General features: G+C 40.5%; 1 protein-coding gene across 1 annotated transcript in view; it reads right to left on the bottom strand.

Annotated features, from left to right (window-relative positions):
- Positions 1-1,270: 1,270 nt before the first annotated feature.
- The window catches only part of LOC130124277 (cadherin-6-like), a 173,809-nt gene continuing 153,981 nt past the window's right edge, over positions 1,271-21,098 (bottom strand). Inside the window, exons 11-12 of the mRNA XM_056293733.1 lie at positions 14,307-14,558; positions 1,271-1,886 (exon numbers count right to left, since the gene is read on the bottom strand). Coding sequence (XP_056149708.1) covers positions 1,339-1,886; positions 14,307-14,558 — 800 coding nt within the window. The 3' untranslated portion in view covers positions 1,271-1,338. The remainder of the gene's footprint in view (positions 1,887-14,306; positions 14,559-21,098) is intronic.

The raw sequence follows: 21,098 nt of genomic DNA, 5'->3' as shown, positions 1-21,098 counted from the left end.
GACATCATGTTGAGAACATGTTGAGAACATGACATGATGTACGGAAGAACATGACATGATGTACAGAGAAGCTGGGAGAGAAGACATCATGTTGAGAACATGTTGAGAACATGACATGATGTACAGAGAAGCTGGGAGAGAAGACATCATGTTGAGAACATGACATGATGTACAGAGAAGCTGGGAGAGAAGACATCATGTTGAGAACATGACATGATGTACAGAGAAGCTGGGAGAGAAGACATCATGTTGAGAACATGTCGAGAACATGACATGACGTACGGAAGAACATGACATGATGTACAGAGAAGCTGGGAGAGAAGACATCATGTTGAGAACATGGTTTATGTTTCTTTTGCATGCAGGAAAGACAGAGAATGTATGTGAGCAAAATAAATAAAAGCATTCAGAAATAGTCTTGTCTAATCTGGGAAAGGCCGGTTGAATTGGGGATCCCTGTGCCCTGGGCTCCTGGGACAGTATCTTTACACAAGAAAGAGCAAAAGAGACAAATCAATCATAAAACATGATTTCTGACCCGGGCAGAAGAGCACTGAGTCCAGAACAGGAAAATAAAATCACACCCCTTCAACAGAGACAGATGAAGGTGTGTCCATTTACCTGCCACATTACTGCAGTGACTTGTCAGCTCACATAACAGTAAAAGCACTTCCAGTAGAGGAAAAGGTTTGCTGCTCATGCCTGTGTGGTACATGTAAAGCAACAACAATACTCTGCAAGGTTATGCAAGTCTGGACAATGAGTAACCCAGAGAAGGTGGAATGAAGCCAAACCTAATGGTATCAACACAATTTAAACCCCAGAACTCTCACGCAAAACTCCACGGTGAGTGAAACGTAAACAGACAGTCAGCACAGTTGATCTGGCTGAAGAGTTCCTACTTCATATTGGGTACTGAGGACTCATTGCTGTTCTTCCACAATGTCCAAAACGACATTTAAGGGGACAGTGGAGTCACACAGGGGACAGCAGGGGGACAGGGGGCAGGGGGACAGCAGACACCCAAAGAAAGCTTTCTTTTCTTTGGGTGTCTGCATAATGAAGGGAAACTTAAAAAACAGCTGCCACCAAAAGCCACAATGGCATCAGGCTGGTGTCGCTGACCTGCTGGTATCGGTGCACATGTGCAAATCATTATTTCAAGTGATTGTGTGCATGAGTGTTTGTTTGGCACAAAATAATGGGTTTTTGTATCTGCAGAAGACTCTTTTTTTAGGGAAGCTCAACAATGGATTCTTGCTCTCTGAAAGTGAAGCATTGTTAAAAGAAGTTGCTTTATCCAATGCTATGTTTGTCATGTTTGAGGCACATACTTTGTTAGCAGATGTCAATGTCGTCTGCTCCATACAAGTCAGCTAGTTTCCTAAACCTTGGTCCCCAGTCACTCAGGTAGCGATAGTCCTGCTCACCTGAGGAAGATGCTGATTCTAATGAGCTGAGTGACTCTGCCACCGAGCCATCCCCCTCATAGGCATATGTGGCCAATGAGTCATAGGGGGGTGCAGTGGGGTTACAGTCATTCTCCAGAACTCTCTGGCTGATGAAGTCATGCACGTCTCCGTTGTCTCGCAGCCCTGTGCAGGCCTGCGGCTTGATAAGGCCTGACGCAGCAGGTCCCCATTGCAGTGGAGGATAGAGGATAGAGTCAGTGGGGATGATGTCGCGCCGTTGCTTGACAGAGTCTTCCATTGTTGCGGCAACTGTGTCTGGGTATCGCAGTGCTCCAATGTCAAAGGCCTGTGTGTCCTCCTCTCCACCGCCCTCGTCATTGTAGCACACCACATTGTCTCGCACATCCTCCTTGGAGATGAGCAGAGGCTCCTGCTTCTTCTGGCGATTCAATGCAGTGACCAACAAAACAATCACTGGAGGGAAAACAGGGAGAGACAGGGTTAGAGATGTGTACACGACAGACATTACTGAGGGAGGGAACACAACAGGAATACATTGATAAAGTTGTGTTAGAAAGTGCCACAATGCTGCAGCAACGGGAGAGGAAAGATGGACATTTATAATTGGAGAATTGAAGTATGCTGCAATAGTATATCCTGCAACACAGTGTTAGAATAATACCACAGGTAGTAAACAATAGTAACAGTGAGTGAAAAGTGGAGGACATTTGGGAATCAATATATGGATAGAGTGATAAAAGATAAGTCAAACAAGAGACGACTAATCAGTATGTTTTCTTTTTAATCCTTCAAGATATACACTACCGTTCAAAAGTTTGGGATCACCCAAACAATTTTGTGTTTTCCATGAAAAGTCACACTTATTCACCACCATATGTTGTGAAATGAATAGAAAATAGAGTCAAGACATTGACAAGGTTAGAAATAATGATTTGTATTTGAAATAAGATTTTTTTTACATCAAACTTTGCTTTCGTCAAAGAATCCTCCATTTGCAGCAATTACAGCATTGCAGACCTTTGGCATTCTAGCTGTTAATTTGTTGAGGTAATCTGGAGAAATTGCACCCCACGCTTCCAGAAGCAGCTCCCACAAGTTGGATTGGTTGGATGGGCACTTCTTTGAGCAGATTGAGTTTCTGGAGCATCACATTTGTGGGGTCAATTAAACGCTCAAAATGGCCAGAAAAAGAGAACTTTCATCTGAAACTCGACAGTCTATTCTTGTTCTTAGAAATGAAGGCTATTCCATGCGAGAAATTGCTAAGAAATTGAAGATTTCCTACACCGGTGTGTACTACTCCCTTCAGAGGACAGCACAAACAGGCTCTAACCAGAGTAGAAAAAGAAGTGGGAGGCCGCGTTGCACAACTGAGCAAGAAGATAAGTACATTAGAGTCTCTAGTTTGAGAAACAGACGCCTCACAGGTCCCCAACTGGCATCTTCATTAAATAGTACCTGTTAGAGCCTGTTTGTGCTGTCCTCTGAAGGGAGTAGTACACACCGGTGTAGGAAATCTTCAATTTCTTAGCAATTTCTCGCATGGAATAGCCTTCATTTCTAAGAACAAGAATAGACTGTCGAGTTTCAGATGAAAGTTCTCTTTTTCTGGCCATTTTGAGCGTTTAATTGACCCCACAAATGTGATGCTCCAGAAACTCAATCTGCTCAAAGAAGTGCCCATCCAACCAATCCAACTTGTGGGAGCTGCTTCTGGAAGCGTGGGGTGCAATTTCTCCAGATTACCTCAACAAATTAACAGCTAGAATGCCAAAGGTCTGCAATGCTGTAATTGCTGCAAATGGAGGATTCTTTGACGAAAGCAAAGTTTGATGTAAAAAAATCTTATTTCAAATACAAATCATTATTTCTAACCTTGTCAATGTCTTGACTCTATTTTCTATTCATTTCACAACATATGGTGGTGAATAAGTGTGACTTTTCATGGAAAACACGAAATTGTTTGGGTGATCCCAAACTTTTGAACGGTAGTGTATATCTATATATATATCTATATCTATATATCTATCTATATATATCTATATCTATATATCTATCTATCTATCTATCTATCTATCTATCTATCTATCTATATATATATATACACACACACAGTGCATCCGGAAAGTATTCACACCCCTTCACTTTCCCCACATGTTGTTATGTTACTGCCTTATTCCAAAATGGATTAAATTCCTTTTTTTTCTCATCAATCTACATACAATACCCCATAATGACAAAGTGAAAAAGGTTTTGTAGAAGTTTTTGCAAATTTATTAAAAATAAAAAACGGAAATATTGCATGTACATAAGTATTCACACCCTTTACTCAGTACTTGGTTGAGGCACCCTTGGCAGCGATTACAGCCTCAAGTCTTCTTGGGTATAAAGCTACAAGCTTGGCACACCTATATTTGGGGTATTTCTCCCATTCTTCTCTGCAGATCCTCTCGAGCTTTGTAAGGTTAGATGGGGAGCGTCGCTGCACAGCTATTTTCAGGTCTTTCCAGAGATGTTCAATGGGGTTCAAGTCTGGGCTCTGGCTGGGCCACTCAAGGACATTCACACACTTGTCCCGAAGCCACTCCTTCATTGTCTTGGCTGTGTGCTTAGGGTGTGAATACTTATGTACATGCAATATTTCAGTTTTTTATCTTTAATAAATTTGCAAAAATTTCTACAAAACCTTTTTCACTTTGTCATTATGGGGTATTGTGTGTAGATTGATGAGAAAAATAAAGGAATTTAATCCATTTTGGAATAAGGCTGTAAAATAACAAAATGTGGGGAAAGTGAAGGGGTGTGAATACTTCCCGGATGCACTGTATATATGTATATAGTTTATCAGTTTATCAGTTTATCCAGATATATCGTTTTTAATCCTTCGAGGTACATACATACACACACACACACACACACACACATGTATGTATATATATTTATATATATATATATATATATATATATATATATATATATATATATATGTATATATATATTTATGTATGTATATCTCTCGTTTTTATCCGAAACCATCAATGGTGTTGTTATAAGTGCTCAACTAATGAGGAGTGGAATATCAACACATATACAGGGGGAAAAAAGTTTTAATGCATTGCAGCTGCCTCCTCTATCTATCTATCTATCTATCTATCTATCTATCTATCTATCTATCTATCTATATATATATATATATATACTACACACACATATATATATTTTTATATATATATATATATATATATATCTACTACTTTCGGCTGCTCCCGTTAGGGGTCGCCACAGCGGATCATCCGTTTCCATTTCTTCCTGTCTTCTGCGTCTTCCTCTGTCACATCAGCCACCTGCATGTCTTCCCTCACCACATCCATAAACCTCCTCTTTGGCCTTCCTCTTCTCCTCTTCCCTGGCAGCTCCATATTCAGCATCCTTCTCCCAATATACTCAGCATCTCTCCTCCACACATGTCCAAGCCATCTCAATCTTGCCTCTCTTGCTTTGTCTCCAAACCGTCCAACCTGAGCGGTCCCTCTAATATAATCGTTCCTAATCCTGTCCTTCTTCGTTACTCCCAGTGAAAATCTTAGCATCTTCAACTCTGCCACCTCCAGCTCCGCCTCCTGTCTTTTCGTCAGTGCCACTGTCTCCAAACCATATAACATAGCTGGTCTCACAACCATCTTGTAAACTTTCCCTTTAACTCTTGCTGATACCCTTCTGTCGCAAATCACTCCTGACACACTTCTCCACCCACTCCAACCTGCCTGCACTCTCTTTTTCACCTCTCTCCTGCACTCCCCGTTACTTTGGACAGTTGACCCCAAGTATTTAAACTCAGATGCCTTTGTCACCTCCACTCCTTGCATCCTGACCATTCCACTGTCCTCTCTCTCATTCACGCATAGGTATTCCGTCTTGCTCCTACTGACTTTCATTCCTCTTCTCTCTAGTGCATACCTCCACCTCTCCAGGCTCTCCTCGACCTGCACCCTACTCTCGCTACAGATCACAATGTCATCCGCGAACATCATCGTCCATGGAGACTCCTGCCTGATCTTGTCCGTCAACCTGTCCATCACCATTGCAAACAAGAAAGGGCTAAGAGCCGATCCTTGATGTAATCCCACCTCCACCTTGAACCCATCTGTCATTCCAACCGCACACCTCACCATTGTCACACTGCCCTCATACGTATCCTGCACCACTCCTACATACTTCTCTGCAACTCCTGACTTCCTCATACAATACCACACCTCCTCTCTCGGCACTCTGTCATATATATATATATATATATATATATATATATATATATATATGCACACATATGTACATATACATACATACATACATACATATCATCAGTTCCAGGTTCTCACCCTTGACCATGAATGTCTTGTTCCAGTAGCCCATTTTGCATCAGGTTGTCATGGTTCCCCAACACCTGATGAGGACCTTGTTAACCCAGGCAACATCTGAGCTGAAATGACTCTATTCATGTTACTCTCACTCATGTTTGAGGCAGTTGGCTTGTATAAGACTAGGAGTCCAAGCCACGGAATCTTACTGGAGACTCGTCCCAACTGGGGTGTGAACCCCCAGCCTCAGGTGGGAAAGGCAGCATTCTTATCTACTGAGCTATCAAGCTGCTATAGACAAGATCCAAGATGCAGGCTGTGCAAAGAAGCCCCTGAGACAGTCCAACACTTAGCAGCAGGGTATAAAATGGTAGCTGGGAAAACATACACTGAGAGGCATAACCTAGTGGCTGGAATAGTGTACAGGAATATCTGTATTGAATACAAACTGGAAGTCTCAAATTCCAAATGGGATACACTGCCACAGGTGGTTGAGAATGGTAGAGCTAAGTTCTTCAAGTTCTAGACTGACAAGCAGGTGATGGCTAACCAACAAGACATTGTGGTGGTCAACAAGGAATAGAAGATAGCAGTAGTGATCGATGTGGCAAGCCCACCAGGAAGAAAAAGCATGAGACGTGAGAGAAATGCAAAAGTTTGAAGGAAAACCTAAACCAGATGTGGAAGGTGAAATCCACTGTAGTCCCAGTGGTAATAGGAGCACTAGGGGCTTTGACCCCAAAATGGAACAGTGGCTCCAGCAGATTCCAGGAACAACATCTGAGGTCTCTGTCCAGAAGAGTGCAGTCCTAGGAACAGCTAAGATACTGTGCACAACCCCCAAACTCTGAGGCCTCTGCTAGAGGACCCAAGCTTGAGGAAGACACACACCACTTGAAAAACGGTCAGAGGGACTTTTTGTTTTCATTTAGCGTTATCTTACCATGATAGAGATTAACAGATATGATGTAGAAATTGTAAGTGATAATGATGTGCACCATAATGCATCTTGATGCATGTCTTTAAATGATCCCTGGAACATCGAAGCTTAAGTCACACTTTCCAGAGTCAATGGAAGACACTAAGTACCGATATAGCCCATGATGCTGGTGAACATGATGGCTGTATTCTCCAGTCACTGGAAGACATGAAGAATTGTGGCCTTTGGTTTTAGAGAAGGCTAAATCATAAATAATCCAGCATAACCTCTGATTCGCTATGCTCATGCAGACCACTGAATTTAAATCAAATCAAACCACAGAGGCTGGGAGAAAGTGCAGAGGTGGAGTGATGGTTGGGCAGCTCAAGTAACTGATAATTCCCACTTCCACAAATTGCACCATGAAATGACTCCACAAGAGCAACAGAGACTCACCTTTGATGTATGTGAGAATTAGACATTTTAAAAAAAGAAGGGGGGAACAAAGACAGAAAGAGAGAGGCAAGAAAGTTGAGAGACAGACTGACAGTGAAAGAGATGGTCATTGATGACAGCAAACAGGAAAATAAAGGGAGATATTGTAGCGAATTCGGGGGACAATGCAACCACAGGAACTGCCACGGCCAGGGAGCGAACCTGTATCGCCCGCACCGCAGGAGACATCGCTAACCGCTAGACTAAAGGGCCAGACCCGCCAGCCAGCGGGTCTTATCCATGCACGTTACACCATACAGAAGTTATTAGATCTAGAAAGGGTCAAAAACAGAGACCAAATGTAAGACAATAATGAAAGATAATGAGCACAGAAATGGAGAGTATTACGGTAGAAGGACACATTTGGAACTGGAGGAGCAAATCTCCATGAGACGTATCTCCCCTTCTTCGGTGCTCGGACTTAGGCAACAACCCAGCTGAGGAGTAAGCACACTATTGCAGTATAAAACGGGGTTTTCAAAGGTTTTGAATCACAACCATGAGAAGTCCTTGATCATACAGTCATAACTGTGCACAACAACTATTAGGCTGGCAGGCCCAGTAGTATGCGAGATTAGCAGCGGACAGGTACACGCACACACGGACAGAAAAGGTGTTTTTCCTGCCATTATAAGACATTTGCACAGCACCCAAGTCGATTGAATGAGAAATATGGGAAAAAAATTGTTTTTAATGTGCAGCATTCAAGCTACAAAACAAACCAAAACAAAAAACTGCCTAATAAAAACTTTTTGCCTGTCAGTCTGTGGATGCAAAGCCATCTTGGCAGAAACTCCAACGAATGTGACCAAGTTTAATATGAACTTGCACTTTCCAAAGAGAAAAAGGTTTGCTATGCGACCATTTTGGTCTAACCTTAATCCTGGGAAAATAGAGGGGGTTCATATTTTTGGTTAATCCAGTCTTCCTCCAGTTGTCCTGTGCTCAGATCAGCAGTGAATGATTTGCTGACTTGTGAAATATGATCGACTTCTCGTTTACCTTCAAGACTCATACCCGAATACATGTTTTGACACTGTTGCTGCTCGATCAGCCGTCGATGTGAGAAGGAAAGCAGTGCTAGTGGAGCGAGGTAGAGGGTGAAGGAGAGAGGAGACCGCGATACCAAGAGCAGACCTTCTTCCAAGGTGTTGAAGCCCCGCAAGCACCACAGGTTCTTCATCATACACTCATAACTTATACTGCTACTACTATTACTGCTACTACTTCTACCACTACTACTACTACTACTACTACTACTGATGCTACTGCTACTGCTGCTACTGCTAGTACTACTACTATTGCTGCTACTACTATTACTGCTACTACTACTACTACTACTGCTGCTACTGCTACTACTACTACTATTGCTGCTACTGCTACTGCTACTACTACTACCACTACTATTAGTGCTACTACTACTACTCCTACGACTATTACTACTACTACAACTACTATTACTGCTACTACTACTACGACTATTACTACTACTACAACTACTATTACTACTACCACTACTACTACGAATGTTACTACTACTGCTACTACTACTACTTCTACTATTACGGCTACTACTACTACTACTACTACGACTGCTACTACTACTACAAATACTACTGCTACTACTACTACTACTGCTGCTACTGCTACTGCTGCTACTGCTACTACTACTACTATTGCTGCTACTGCTACTGCTACTACTACTACCACTACTATTACCGCTACTACTACTACTACGACTATTACTACTACTACAACTACTATTACTGCTACTACTACTACTACGACTATTACTACTACTACAACTACTATTACTACTACTATTACGACTATTACTACTACTGCTACTACTACTACTACTACTATTACTGCTACTACTACTACTACTACTGCTACTATTACTACCACTACTACTACTACTATTACTGCTACTACTACTACACCTACGACTATTACTACTAGTAGAACTACTATTACTGCTACTACTACTACTACGACTATTACTTCTACTACAACTACCATTACTACCACTACTACTACGACTATTACTACTACTGCTACTACTACTACTATTACTGCTACTACTACTACTAGTACTACTACTACTAATACTACTATTACTGCTACTACTACGACTATTACTACTACTGCTACTACTACTACTATTACTGCTACTACTACTACTAGTACTACTACTACTAATACTACTATTACTGCTACTACTACTACTATTACTGCTACTACTACTACTACTACTACTACTACTACAATTACCACTGTCGGCTGCTCCCGTTAGGGGGCGCCACAGCAGATCATCCGTTTCCATCTCTTCCTGTCCTCTGCATCTTCCTCTGTCACACCAGCCACCTGCATGTCCTCCCTCACCACATCCATAAACCTCCTCTTTGGCCTTCCTCTTCTCCTCTTCCCCTGGCAGTTCCATATTCAGCATCCTTCTCCCAGTATACCCAGCATCCTTCTCCCAGTATACCCAGCATCTCTCCTCCACACATGTCCAAACCATCTCCATCTTGCCTCTCTTGCTTTGTCTCCAAACCGTCCAACCTGAGCTGTCCCTCTAATATACTCGTTCCTAATCCTGTCCTTCTTCATCACTCCCAGTGAAAATCTTATCATCTTCATCTCTGCCACCTCCACCTCCTCCTCCTGTCTTTTCATCAGTGCCACTGTCTCCAAACCATATAACATAGCTGGTCTCACAACCATCTTGTAAAGCTTCCCTTTAACTCTTGCTGGTACCCTTCTGTCACACATCACTCCTGACATTCTCCTCCACCCACTCCACCCTGCCTGCACTCTCTTCTTCACCTCTCTCCTGCACTCCCCGTTACTTTGGACGGTTGACCCCAAGTATTTAAACTCATCCACCTTCATCACCTCTACTCCTTGCATCCTGACCATTCCACTGTCCTCCCTCTCATTCACACATATGTTTTCCATCTTGATCCAACTGACTTTCATTCCTCTTCTCTCCAGTGCATACCTCCACCTCTCCAGGCTCTCCTCAACTTGCTCCCTATTCTTGCTACAGATCACAATGTCACCCATGAACATCATAGTCCATGGAGACTGCTGCCTGATCTCGTCCGTCAACCTGTCCATCACCATTGCAAACAAGAACCCATCTGTCATTCCAACTACACACCTCACCACTGTCACACTGCCCTCATACATATGCTGCACCACTCCTACATACTTCTCTGCAACTCCTGACTTCCTCATACAATACCACACCTCCTCTCTCGGCACCCTGTCATAAGCTTTCTCTAAATCTACAAAGACACAATGCAACTCCTTCTGGCCTTCTCTATACTTCTCCATCACCATTCTCAAAGCAAACACCACATCTGTGGGGCTCTTTCCTGGCATGAAACCATACAGCTGCTCTCTAATCATCACCTCTCCTTCCACTACTCTTTCCCATATCTTTGATTTTGATATAATTTATTATCCCGTGGGGAACAAATTCTCTGCATTTAACCCACCCTAGCTGTGTAGCTAGGCGCAGTGGGCAGCCGCCGTGCAGCACCCGGGGACCAACTCCAGTTCGTCTGGCCATGCCTCGGTCAGGGGCACAGACAGGAGTACTAACCCTAACATGCATGTTTCTTTCCCCGGTGGGGGAAATCGGAGCACCCGGAGAAAACCCACCGCAGACACGGGGAGAACATGCAAACTCCAAACAGAGGACGACCTGGGATGACCCCAATGTTGAACAACCCCGGGATTCGAACCCAGGACCTTGTCGCTGTGAGGCGACGGCGCTAACCACTGGGCCACTGTATCGCCCAGCATATCCTCATACTGATCAACTATATACCTCTGTAGTTTTTACAGTTCTGCACATCATCCTTCTATTCGTGAAAAACGTACACTCATAACTGTGCACAAAAAAACCCCCAAAACAGATAGCTGCTGACAGAAACACACACACACACACACACACACACACACACACACACACACACACACACACACACACACACACACACACACACACAGCATAGTCTCCTCCAGGCTACCGCCTGGTGGGGATAACGATCTGCATACGTGGGAGAGATGGTGAGTGTGTTGGAAATAGTTGAAGGACAGTGACTTTTCAAATCTTGTGTGATTTTTCAGATCTTGTGTGATTTTCAGATCTTGTGTGATTGTTCAGATCTTGTGTGATTGTTCAGATCTTGTGTGATTTTCAGATCGTGTGATTGTTCAGATCTTGTGTGATTGTTCAGATCTTGTGTGATTTTTCAGATCTTGTGTGATTGTTCAGATCTTGTGTGATTGTTCAGATCTTGTGTGATTTTTCAGATCGTGTGTGGCTGTGTGAAGTGTGTTCGTCGGACTACACATCCATTTTCCTGCCAGCCTACTGAACTGTGACCTCTGTGTGAATGAGAACAGAAGTGGGCACGTGGAGGTAGACTGAGATGCATTTCCACACAAGTTGAATGTCGGCTACCAAAAACATATGGTGGACGGCTGACTGAACACAGCGTTCATTTGCAGCAGGCGGAGTACAACAGGAACTGGGGTTTTTAACATGCCGTGTAGAGACACTGCTTCATGCTGGGGAATTAAAGGAATCGTTGCACAACGATCACTCATTCTACCTAATATGCACACGTACACATACTCATACACACACAGACATAGACAGCCATATGAAAGTATGCAGGCACACATTCAAACACATGCCTTTAAACTCTAGAACGACCAAGGAGGTCAATGCTGACCGTTTTGGATTTTCAAAGTTTAATAACTTTGTAAAAAGAAAAGAAAAGATAAAGACCTGCCGCTCCCTGAACGCTCCTAAAACTGTATACACTACCGTTCAAAAGTTTGGGATCACCCAAACAATTTTGTGTTTTCCATGAAAAGTCACACTTATTCACCACCATATGTTGTGAAATGAATAGAAAATAGAGTCAAGACATTGACAAGGTTAGAAATAATGATTTGTATTTGAAATAAGATTTTTTTTACATCAAACTTTGCTTTCGTCAAAGAATCCTCCATTTGCAGCAATTACAGCATTGCAGACCTTTGGCATTCTAGCTGTTAATTTGTTGAGGTAATCTGGAGAAATTGCACCCCACGCTTCCAGAAGCAGCTCCCACAAGTTGGATTGGTTGGATGGGCACTTCTTTGAGCAGATTGAGTTTCTGGAGCATCACATTTGTGGGGTCAATTAAACGCTCAAAATGGCCAGAAAAAGAGAACTTTCATCTGAAACTCGACAGTCTATTCTTGTTCTTAGAAATGAAGGCTATTCCATGCGAGAAATTGCTAAGAAATTGAAGATTTCCTACACCGGTGTGTACTACTCCCTTCAGAGGACAGCACAAACAGGCTCTAACCAGAGTAGAAAAAGAAGTGGGAGGCCGCGTTGCACAACTGAGCAAGAAGATAAGTACATTAGAGTCTCTAGTTTGAGAAACAGACGCCTCACAGGTCCCCAACTGGCATCTTCATTAAATAGTACCTGTTAGAGCCTGTTTGTGCTGTCCTCTGAAGGGAGTAGTACACACCGGTGTAGGAAATCTTCAATTTCTTAGCAATTTCTCGCATGGAATAGCCTTCATTTCTAAGAACAAGAATAGACTGTCGAGTTTCAGATGAAAGTTCTCTTTTTCTGGCCATTTTGAGCGTTTAATTGACCCCACAAATGTGATGCTCCAGAAACTCAATCTGCTCAAAGAAGTGCCCATCCAACCAATCCAACTTGTGGGAGCTGCTTCTGGAAGCGTGGGGTGCAATTTCTCCAGATTACCTCAACAAATTAACAGCTAGAATGCCAAAGGTCTGCAATGCTGTAATTGCTGCAAATGGAGGATTCTTTGACGAAAGCAAAGTTTGATGTAAAAAAAATCTTATTTCCAATACAAATCATTATTTCTAACCTTGTCAATGTCTTGACTCTATTTTCTATTCATTTCACAACATATGGTGGTGAATAAGTGTGACTTTTCATGGAAAACACGAAATTGTTTGGGTGATCCCAAACTTTTGAACGGTAGTGTATATTTCCAATAAAATGAGTTTTAGATCAATTCCACAAAAAGAAGAGTTAAGATGAGACCTACCTAAAACGACCACGGATGGTCAACATGACCGCTCGTAATTCGCACGTGATCGTGCGTGTCATGCCAGTATTTATGACAAGGGTTGGTGGCGTCATTTCCTTCGTGAAGTTCATTGCTGTGGCCTAGAAACACACTAGCGCCCTCCAGTGTAGAGAAATAGTCTAAACTTGGTTTTTAATTACTGCCAACGTGTCTGGTTACAGACGCACCATGACTACCACCGAGGCGCTGCAGTATTTACAGGCGTTGGACAGCGGCCATTTTAAATTGTTTGAAAAATAGTATTAAAGTTGTTAAAATGTTAATGTTGGTGTCAGTTAGTTTCGTAACAGACACACTAACATGTTTAATGCATCAATATCTACTGGGTATTTATCTTGACAGAATATAGAGTTTAAAACCCGTGGCGGCCAGAATGACCACCCACGGTCGTTCCAGTAGTGTTTTCAAGTTCCAGTCGTTATTTGGGGCTGTTTCAATATTTATTTCCAGCTCCTTTTTTAACATGTCATGTGTTATAGGCCTTGTTACGTTTGTTAGATTAGCAATATGTGTTTTTCGTTTTGTTTTTCAGATAATATTTTCACTTTTTCAATTTTGCTATTGAAGTTCGACCATGTCTCTCTGACGTTTAGGTTGTTTAAAACAGTATTGAAATTGTTAAAATGTTAATTTTGGTGTGAGTTAGTTTCAAAACAGACATACTAACATATATAAAGCATTAATATCTCATCTGGATATTTAGCTTGACACAATATAGAGTTTAAAAACCGGCGGTCATTTTGACCCCCCATGGTCGTTTCAGGTCGAGGTGAAATCCCGGTCGTTCTAGTGTTAAAGCATATAAATCTTACACTAAGCAGAAAAATTGGTCACACACACAAACACAAACACACACACACACACACACACACACACACACACACACACACACACACACACACACACACACACACACACACACACACACACACACACACACACATATCTGTCCACTTACTAAGCAGCAGGACGACACAGAGCAGGATAGCAGACAGGGCTCCGGGACTCAGGCCAGCAGAGCTAGTCCGGGCCTCAGCGATACACACCTCCATGTTGCCTTCACCGTCACACGTACACACTCTCACCGTGAGCGTTCCCGTGCTGCTCTGCACAGGCTGCCCTCCATCGCTGATCACAACAGGAAGCAGGTAGAGGCTCTGGAGGACGCGGCTGTACCTGGCATGCCGGGTCAGAATGCCCGCAGTGTTGTCTGGGAAAGCAGCGGAGTGGACAGTTCAGTTAACAACCTGCATGGTTTTGTGGTTTGTTTTTCCTTCTCTGGAACGAAGTGGCATTGGATGAGGCTAACAAACCAGACAGGTGCTGAAGATCACTGATTTAACCCTTCATTATATTACCCACACTAGACCAGAGTACTACCGAAGGTAACAAACCAGACAGGTGCTGAAGATCACTGATTTAACCCTTCATTATATTACACACACTAGACCAGAGTACTGCCGAGGGTAACAAACCAGACAGGTGCTGAAGATCACTGATTTACCCCTTCATTATATTACACACACTAGACCAGAGTACTGCTGAGGGTAACAAACCAGACAGGTGCTGAAGATCACTGATTTACCCCTTCATTATATTACACACACTAGACCAGAGTACTACCGAAGGTAACAAACCAGACAGGTGCTGAAGATCACTGATTTAACCCTTCATTATATTACACACACTAGACCAGAGTACTACCGAAGGTAACAAACCAGACAGGTGCTGAAGATCACTGATTTAACCCTTCATTATATTACACACACTAGACCAGAGTACTACCGAGGGTAACAAACCAGACAGGTGCTGAAGATCACTGATTTACCCCTTCATTATATTACACACACTAGACCAGAGTACTGCCGAGGGTAACAAACCAGACAGGTGCTGAAGATCACTGATTTACCCCTTCATTATATTACACACACTAGACCAGAGTACTACCGAAGGTAACAAACCAGACAGGTGCTGAAGATCACTGATTTACCCCTTCATTATATTACACACACTAGACCAGAGTACTACCGAGGGTAACAAACCAGACAGGTGCTGAAGATCACTGATTTACCCCTTCATTATATTACACACACTAGACCAGAGTACTGCCGAGGGTAACAAACCAGACAGGTGCTGAAGATCACTGATTTACCCCTTCATTATATTACACACACTAGACCAGAGTACTACCGAAGGTAACAAACCAGACAGGCGCTGAAGATCACTGATTTACCCCTTCATTATATTACACACACTAGACCAGAGTACTACCGAAGGTAACAAACCAGACAGGTGCTGAAGATCACTGATTTAACCCTTCATTATATTACCCACACTAGACCAGAGTACTGCCGAGGGTAACAAACCAGACAGGTGCTGAAGATCACTGATTTAACCCTTCATTATATTACACACACTAGACCAGAGTACTACCGAAGGTAACAAACCAGACAGGTGCTGAAGATCACTGATTTAACCCTTCATTATATTACACACACTAGACCAGAGTACTACCGAGGGTAACAAACCAGACAGGTGCTGAAGATCACTGATTTACCCCTTCATTATATTACACACACTAGACCAGAGTACTACCGAAGGTAACAAACCAGACAGGTGCTGAAGATCACTGATTTACCCCTTCATTATATTACACACACTAGACCAGAGTACTACCGAGGGTAACAAACCAGACAGGTGCTGAAGATCACTGATTTACCCCTTCATTATATTACACACACTAGACCAGAGTACTACCGAAGGTAACAAACCAGACAGGTGCTGAAGATCACTGATTTACCCCTTCATTATATTACACACACTAGACCAGAGTACTACCGAGGGTAACAAACCAGACAGGTGCTGAAGATCACTGATTTACCCCTTCATTATATTACACACACTAGACCAGAGTACTACCGAGGGTAACAAACCAGACAGGTGCTGAAGATCACTGATTTACCCCTTCATTATATTACACACACTAGACCAGAGTACTACCGAGGGTAACAAACCAGACAGGTGCTGAAGATCACTGATTTACCCCTTCATTATATTACACACACTAGACCAGAGTACTACCGAGGGTAACAAACCAGACAGGTGCTGAAGATCACTGATTTACCCCTTCATTATATTACACACACTAGACCAGAGTACTACCGAAGGTAACAAACCAGACAGGCGCTGAAGATCACTGATTTACCCCTTCATTATATTACACACACTAGACCAGAGTACTACCGAGGGTAACAAACCAGACAGGTGCTGAAGATCACTGATTTACCCCTTCATTATATTACACACACTAGACCAGAGTACTACCGAAGGTAACAAACCAGACAGGTGCTGAAGATCACTGATTTACCCCTTCATTATATTACACACACTAGACCAGAGTACTGCCGAGGGTAACAAACCAGACAGGTGCTGAAGATCACCGATTTACCCCTTCATTATATTACACACACTAGACCAGAGTACTACCGAAGGTAACAAACCAGACAGGCGCTGAAGATCACTGATTTACCCCTTCATTATATTACACACACTAGACCAGAGTACTACCGAGGGTAACAAACCAGACATGAGGTATAACCAAATTACTCGTTGCATTAGATTATAATATGGTATAATCACATTACTCAGTGCATTACTTTAACATGTGGTATAACCAAATTACTCGTTGCATTAGATTATAATATGGTATAATCACATTACTCAGTGTATTACTTTAACATGTGGTATAATCACATTACTCAGTGTGTTACTTATCATGTGGTATAACCACATTACTCAGTGTACTACTTTAACATGTGGTATAACCACATTACTCGGTGTATTACTTTAACATGTGGTATAATCACATTACTCAGTGTATTACTTTAACATGTGGTATTACCACATTACTGTGTATTACTTTAACATGTGGTATAACCAAATTACTCGTTGCATTAGATTATAATATGGTATAATCACATTAGTCAGTGTATTACTTTAACATGTGGTATAATCACATTACTCAGTGTGTTACTTATCATGTGGTATAACCACATTACTCAGTGTATTACTTTAACATGTGGTATAACCACATTACTCAGTGTACTACTTTAACATGTGGTATAACCACATTACTCGGTGTATTACTTTAACATGTGGTATAACCACATTACTCAGTGTATTACTTTAACATGTGGTATAACCACATTACTTAGTGTATTACTTTAACATGTTGTATAACCACATTACTCGGTGTATTACTTTAACATGTGGTGTAATCACATTACTCAGTGCACTACTTTAACGTGGTATAATCACATTACTCAGTGTACTACTTTAACATGTGGGATAATCCCATCACTCAGTGTATTACTTTAACATGTGGTATAATCACATTACTCAGTGTATTACTTTAACATGCGGTATAACCACATTACTCAGTGTATTACTTTAACATGTGGTATAATCACATTACTGTGTATTACTTTAACATGTGGTTTAACCGCATTACTCAGTGTATTACTTTAACATGTGGTATAACCACATTACTCAGTGTATTACTTTAACATGTGGGATAACCATATTACTCAGTGTATTAATTTAACATGTGGTATAACCACATTACTCAGTGTATTAATTTAACATGTGGTATAACCACACTACTTAGTGTACTACTTTAACCTGTGGTATAACGAAATTACTCAGTGAATTACTTTAACATGTGGTATAACCAAATTACTCGTTGCATTACATTATAATATGTTATAATCACATTATTCAGTGTATTACTTTAACATGTGGTATAATCACATTACTCAGTGTGTTAATTTAACATGTGGTATAATCACATTACTCTGTGTATTACTTTAACATGTGGTATAACCACATTACTCAGTGTATTAATTTAACATGTGGGATAACCACATTAATTATTGTATTAGTTTAACATGTGGTATAACCACATTACTAAGTGTATTCACCTAACATGTGGTACAACCACATTACTCAGTGTATTACTTTAACATGTGGTATAACCACATTACTCAGTGTACTACTTTAACATGTGGTATAACCACATTACTCAGTGTACTACTTTAACATGTGGTATAACCACATTACTCAGTGTACTACTTTAACATGTGGTATAACCACATTACTCGGTGTATTACTTTAACATGTGGTATAACCACATTACTCAGTGTACTACTTTAACATGTGGTATAACCACATTACTCGGTGTATTACTTTAACATGTGGTATAACCACATTACTCAGTGTATTACTTTAACATGTGGTATAACCACATTACTTAGTGTATTACTTTAACATGTTGTATAACCACATTACTCGGTGTATTACTTTAACATGTGGTGTAATCACATTACTCAGTGCACTACTTTAACGTGGTATAATCACATTACTCAGTGTACTACTTTAACATGTGGGATAATCCCATCACTCAGTGTATTACTTTAACATGTGGTATAATCACATTACTCAGTGTATTACTTTAACATGCGGTATAACCACATTACTCAGTGTATTACTTTAACATGTGGTATAATCACATTACTGTGTATTACTTTAACATGTGGTTTAACCGCATTACTCAGTGTATTACTTTAACATGTGGTATAACCACATTACTCAGTGTATTACTTTAACATGTGGGATAACCATATTACTCAGTGTATTAATTTAACATGTGGTATAACCACATTACTCAGTGTATTAATTTAACATGTGGTATAACCACACTACTTAGTGTACTACTTTAACCTGTGGTATAACGAAATTACTCAGTGAATTACTTTAACATGTGGTATAACCAAATTACTCGTTGCATTACATTATAATATGTTATAATCACATTATTCAGTGTATTACTTTAACATGTGGTATAATCACATTACTCAGTTTTTTAATTTAACATGTGGTATAATCACATTACTCTGTGTATTACTTTAACATGTGGTATAACCACATTACTCAATTCATTACTTTAACATGTGGTATAACCACATTACTCAGTGTATTAATTTAACATGTGGGATAACCACATTAATCATTGTATTAGTTTAACATGTGGTATAACCACATTACTAAGTGTATTCACCTAACATGTGGTACAACCACATTACTCAGTGTATTACTTTAACATGTGGTATAACCACATTACTCAGTGTACTACTTTAACATGTGGTATAACCACATTACTCAGTGTACTACTTTAACATGTGGTATAACCACATTACTCAGTGTACTACTTTAACATGTGGTATAACCACATTACTCGGTGTATTACTTTAACATGTGGTATAACCACATTACTCAGTGTATTACTTTAACATGTGGTGTAATCACATTACTCAGTGCACTACTTTAACGTGGTATAACCACATTACTCAGTGTACTACTTTAACATGTGGGATAATCCCATCACTCAGTGTATTACTTTAACATGTGGTATAATCACATTACTCAGAGTATTACTTTAACATGCGGTATAACCACATTACTCAGTGTATTACTTTAACGTGTGGTATAATCACATTACTGTGTATTACTTTAACATGTGGTTTAACCGCATTACTCAGTGTATTACTTTAACATGTGGTATAACCACATTACTCAGTGTATTACTTTAACATGTGGGATAACCATATTACTCAGTGTATTAATTTAACATGTGGTATAACCACATTACTCAGTGTATTAATTTAACATGTGGTATAACCACACTACTTAGTGTACTACTTTAACCTGTGGTATAACGAAATTACTCAGTGAATTACTTTAACATGTGGTATAACCAAATTACTCGTTGCATTACATTATAATATGTTATAATCACATTAGTCAGTGTATTACTTTAACATGTGGTATAATCACATTACTCAGTGTATTACTTTAACATGTGGTATAATCACATTACTCAGTGTATTACTTTAACATGTGGTATAACCACATTACTCAGTGTATTACTTTAACATCTGGGATAACCACATTACTCATTGTATTAGTTTAACATGTGGTATAACCACATTACTCAGTGTATTCACCTAACATGTGGTATAACCACATTACTCAGTGTATTACTTTAACATGTGGTATAACCACATTACTCAGTGTACTACTTTAACATGTGGTATAACCACTTTACTCAGTGTACTACTTTAACATGTGGTATAACCACATTACTCAGTGTACTACTTTAACATGTGGTATAACCACATTACTCAGTGTACTACTTTAACATGTGGTATAACCACATTACTCAGTGTACTACTTTAACATGTGGTATAACCACATTACTCAGTGTACTACTTTAACATGTGGGATAACCATATTACTCAGTGCATTAATTTAACATGTGGTATAACCACATTACTCAGTGTATTAATTTAACATGTGGTATAACCACACTACTTAGTGTACTACTTTAACCTGTGGTATAACGAAATTACTCAGTGAATTACTTTAACATGTGGTATAACCAAATTACTCGTTGCATTACATTATAATATGTTATAATCACATTAGTCAGTGTATTACTTTAACATGTGGTATAATCACATTAATCAGTGTGTTAATTTAACATGTGGTATAATCACATTACTCAGTGTATTACTTTAACATGTGGTATAACCACATTACTCAATTCATTACTTTAACATGTGGTATAACCACATTACTCAGTGTATTACTTTAACATGTGGGATAACCACATTACTAATTGTATTAGTTTAAC

The sequence above is a fragment of the Lampris incognitus genome, chromosome 14 (genome assembly GCF_029633865.1).
Source record: "Lampris incognitus isolate fLamInc1 chromosome 14, fLamInc1.hap2, whole genome shotgun sequence".
Taxonomy (NCBI): Eukaryota; Metazoa; Chordata; class Actinopteri; order Lampriformes; family Lampridae; genus Lampris; species Lampris incognitus.
The sequence above is the reverse complement of the archived record's forward strand: the minus strand, read 5'-3'. Positions and strand labels throughout refer to the sequence as shown.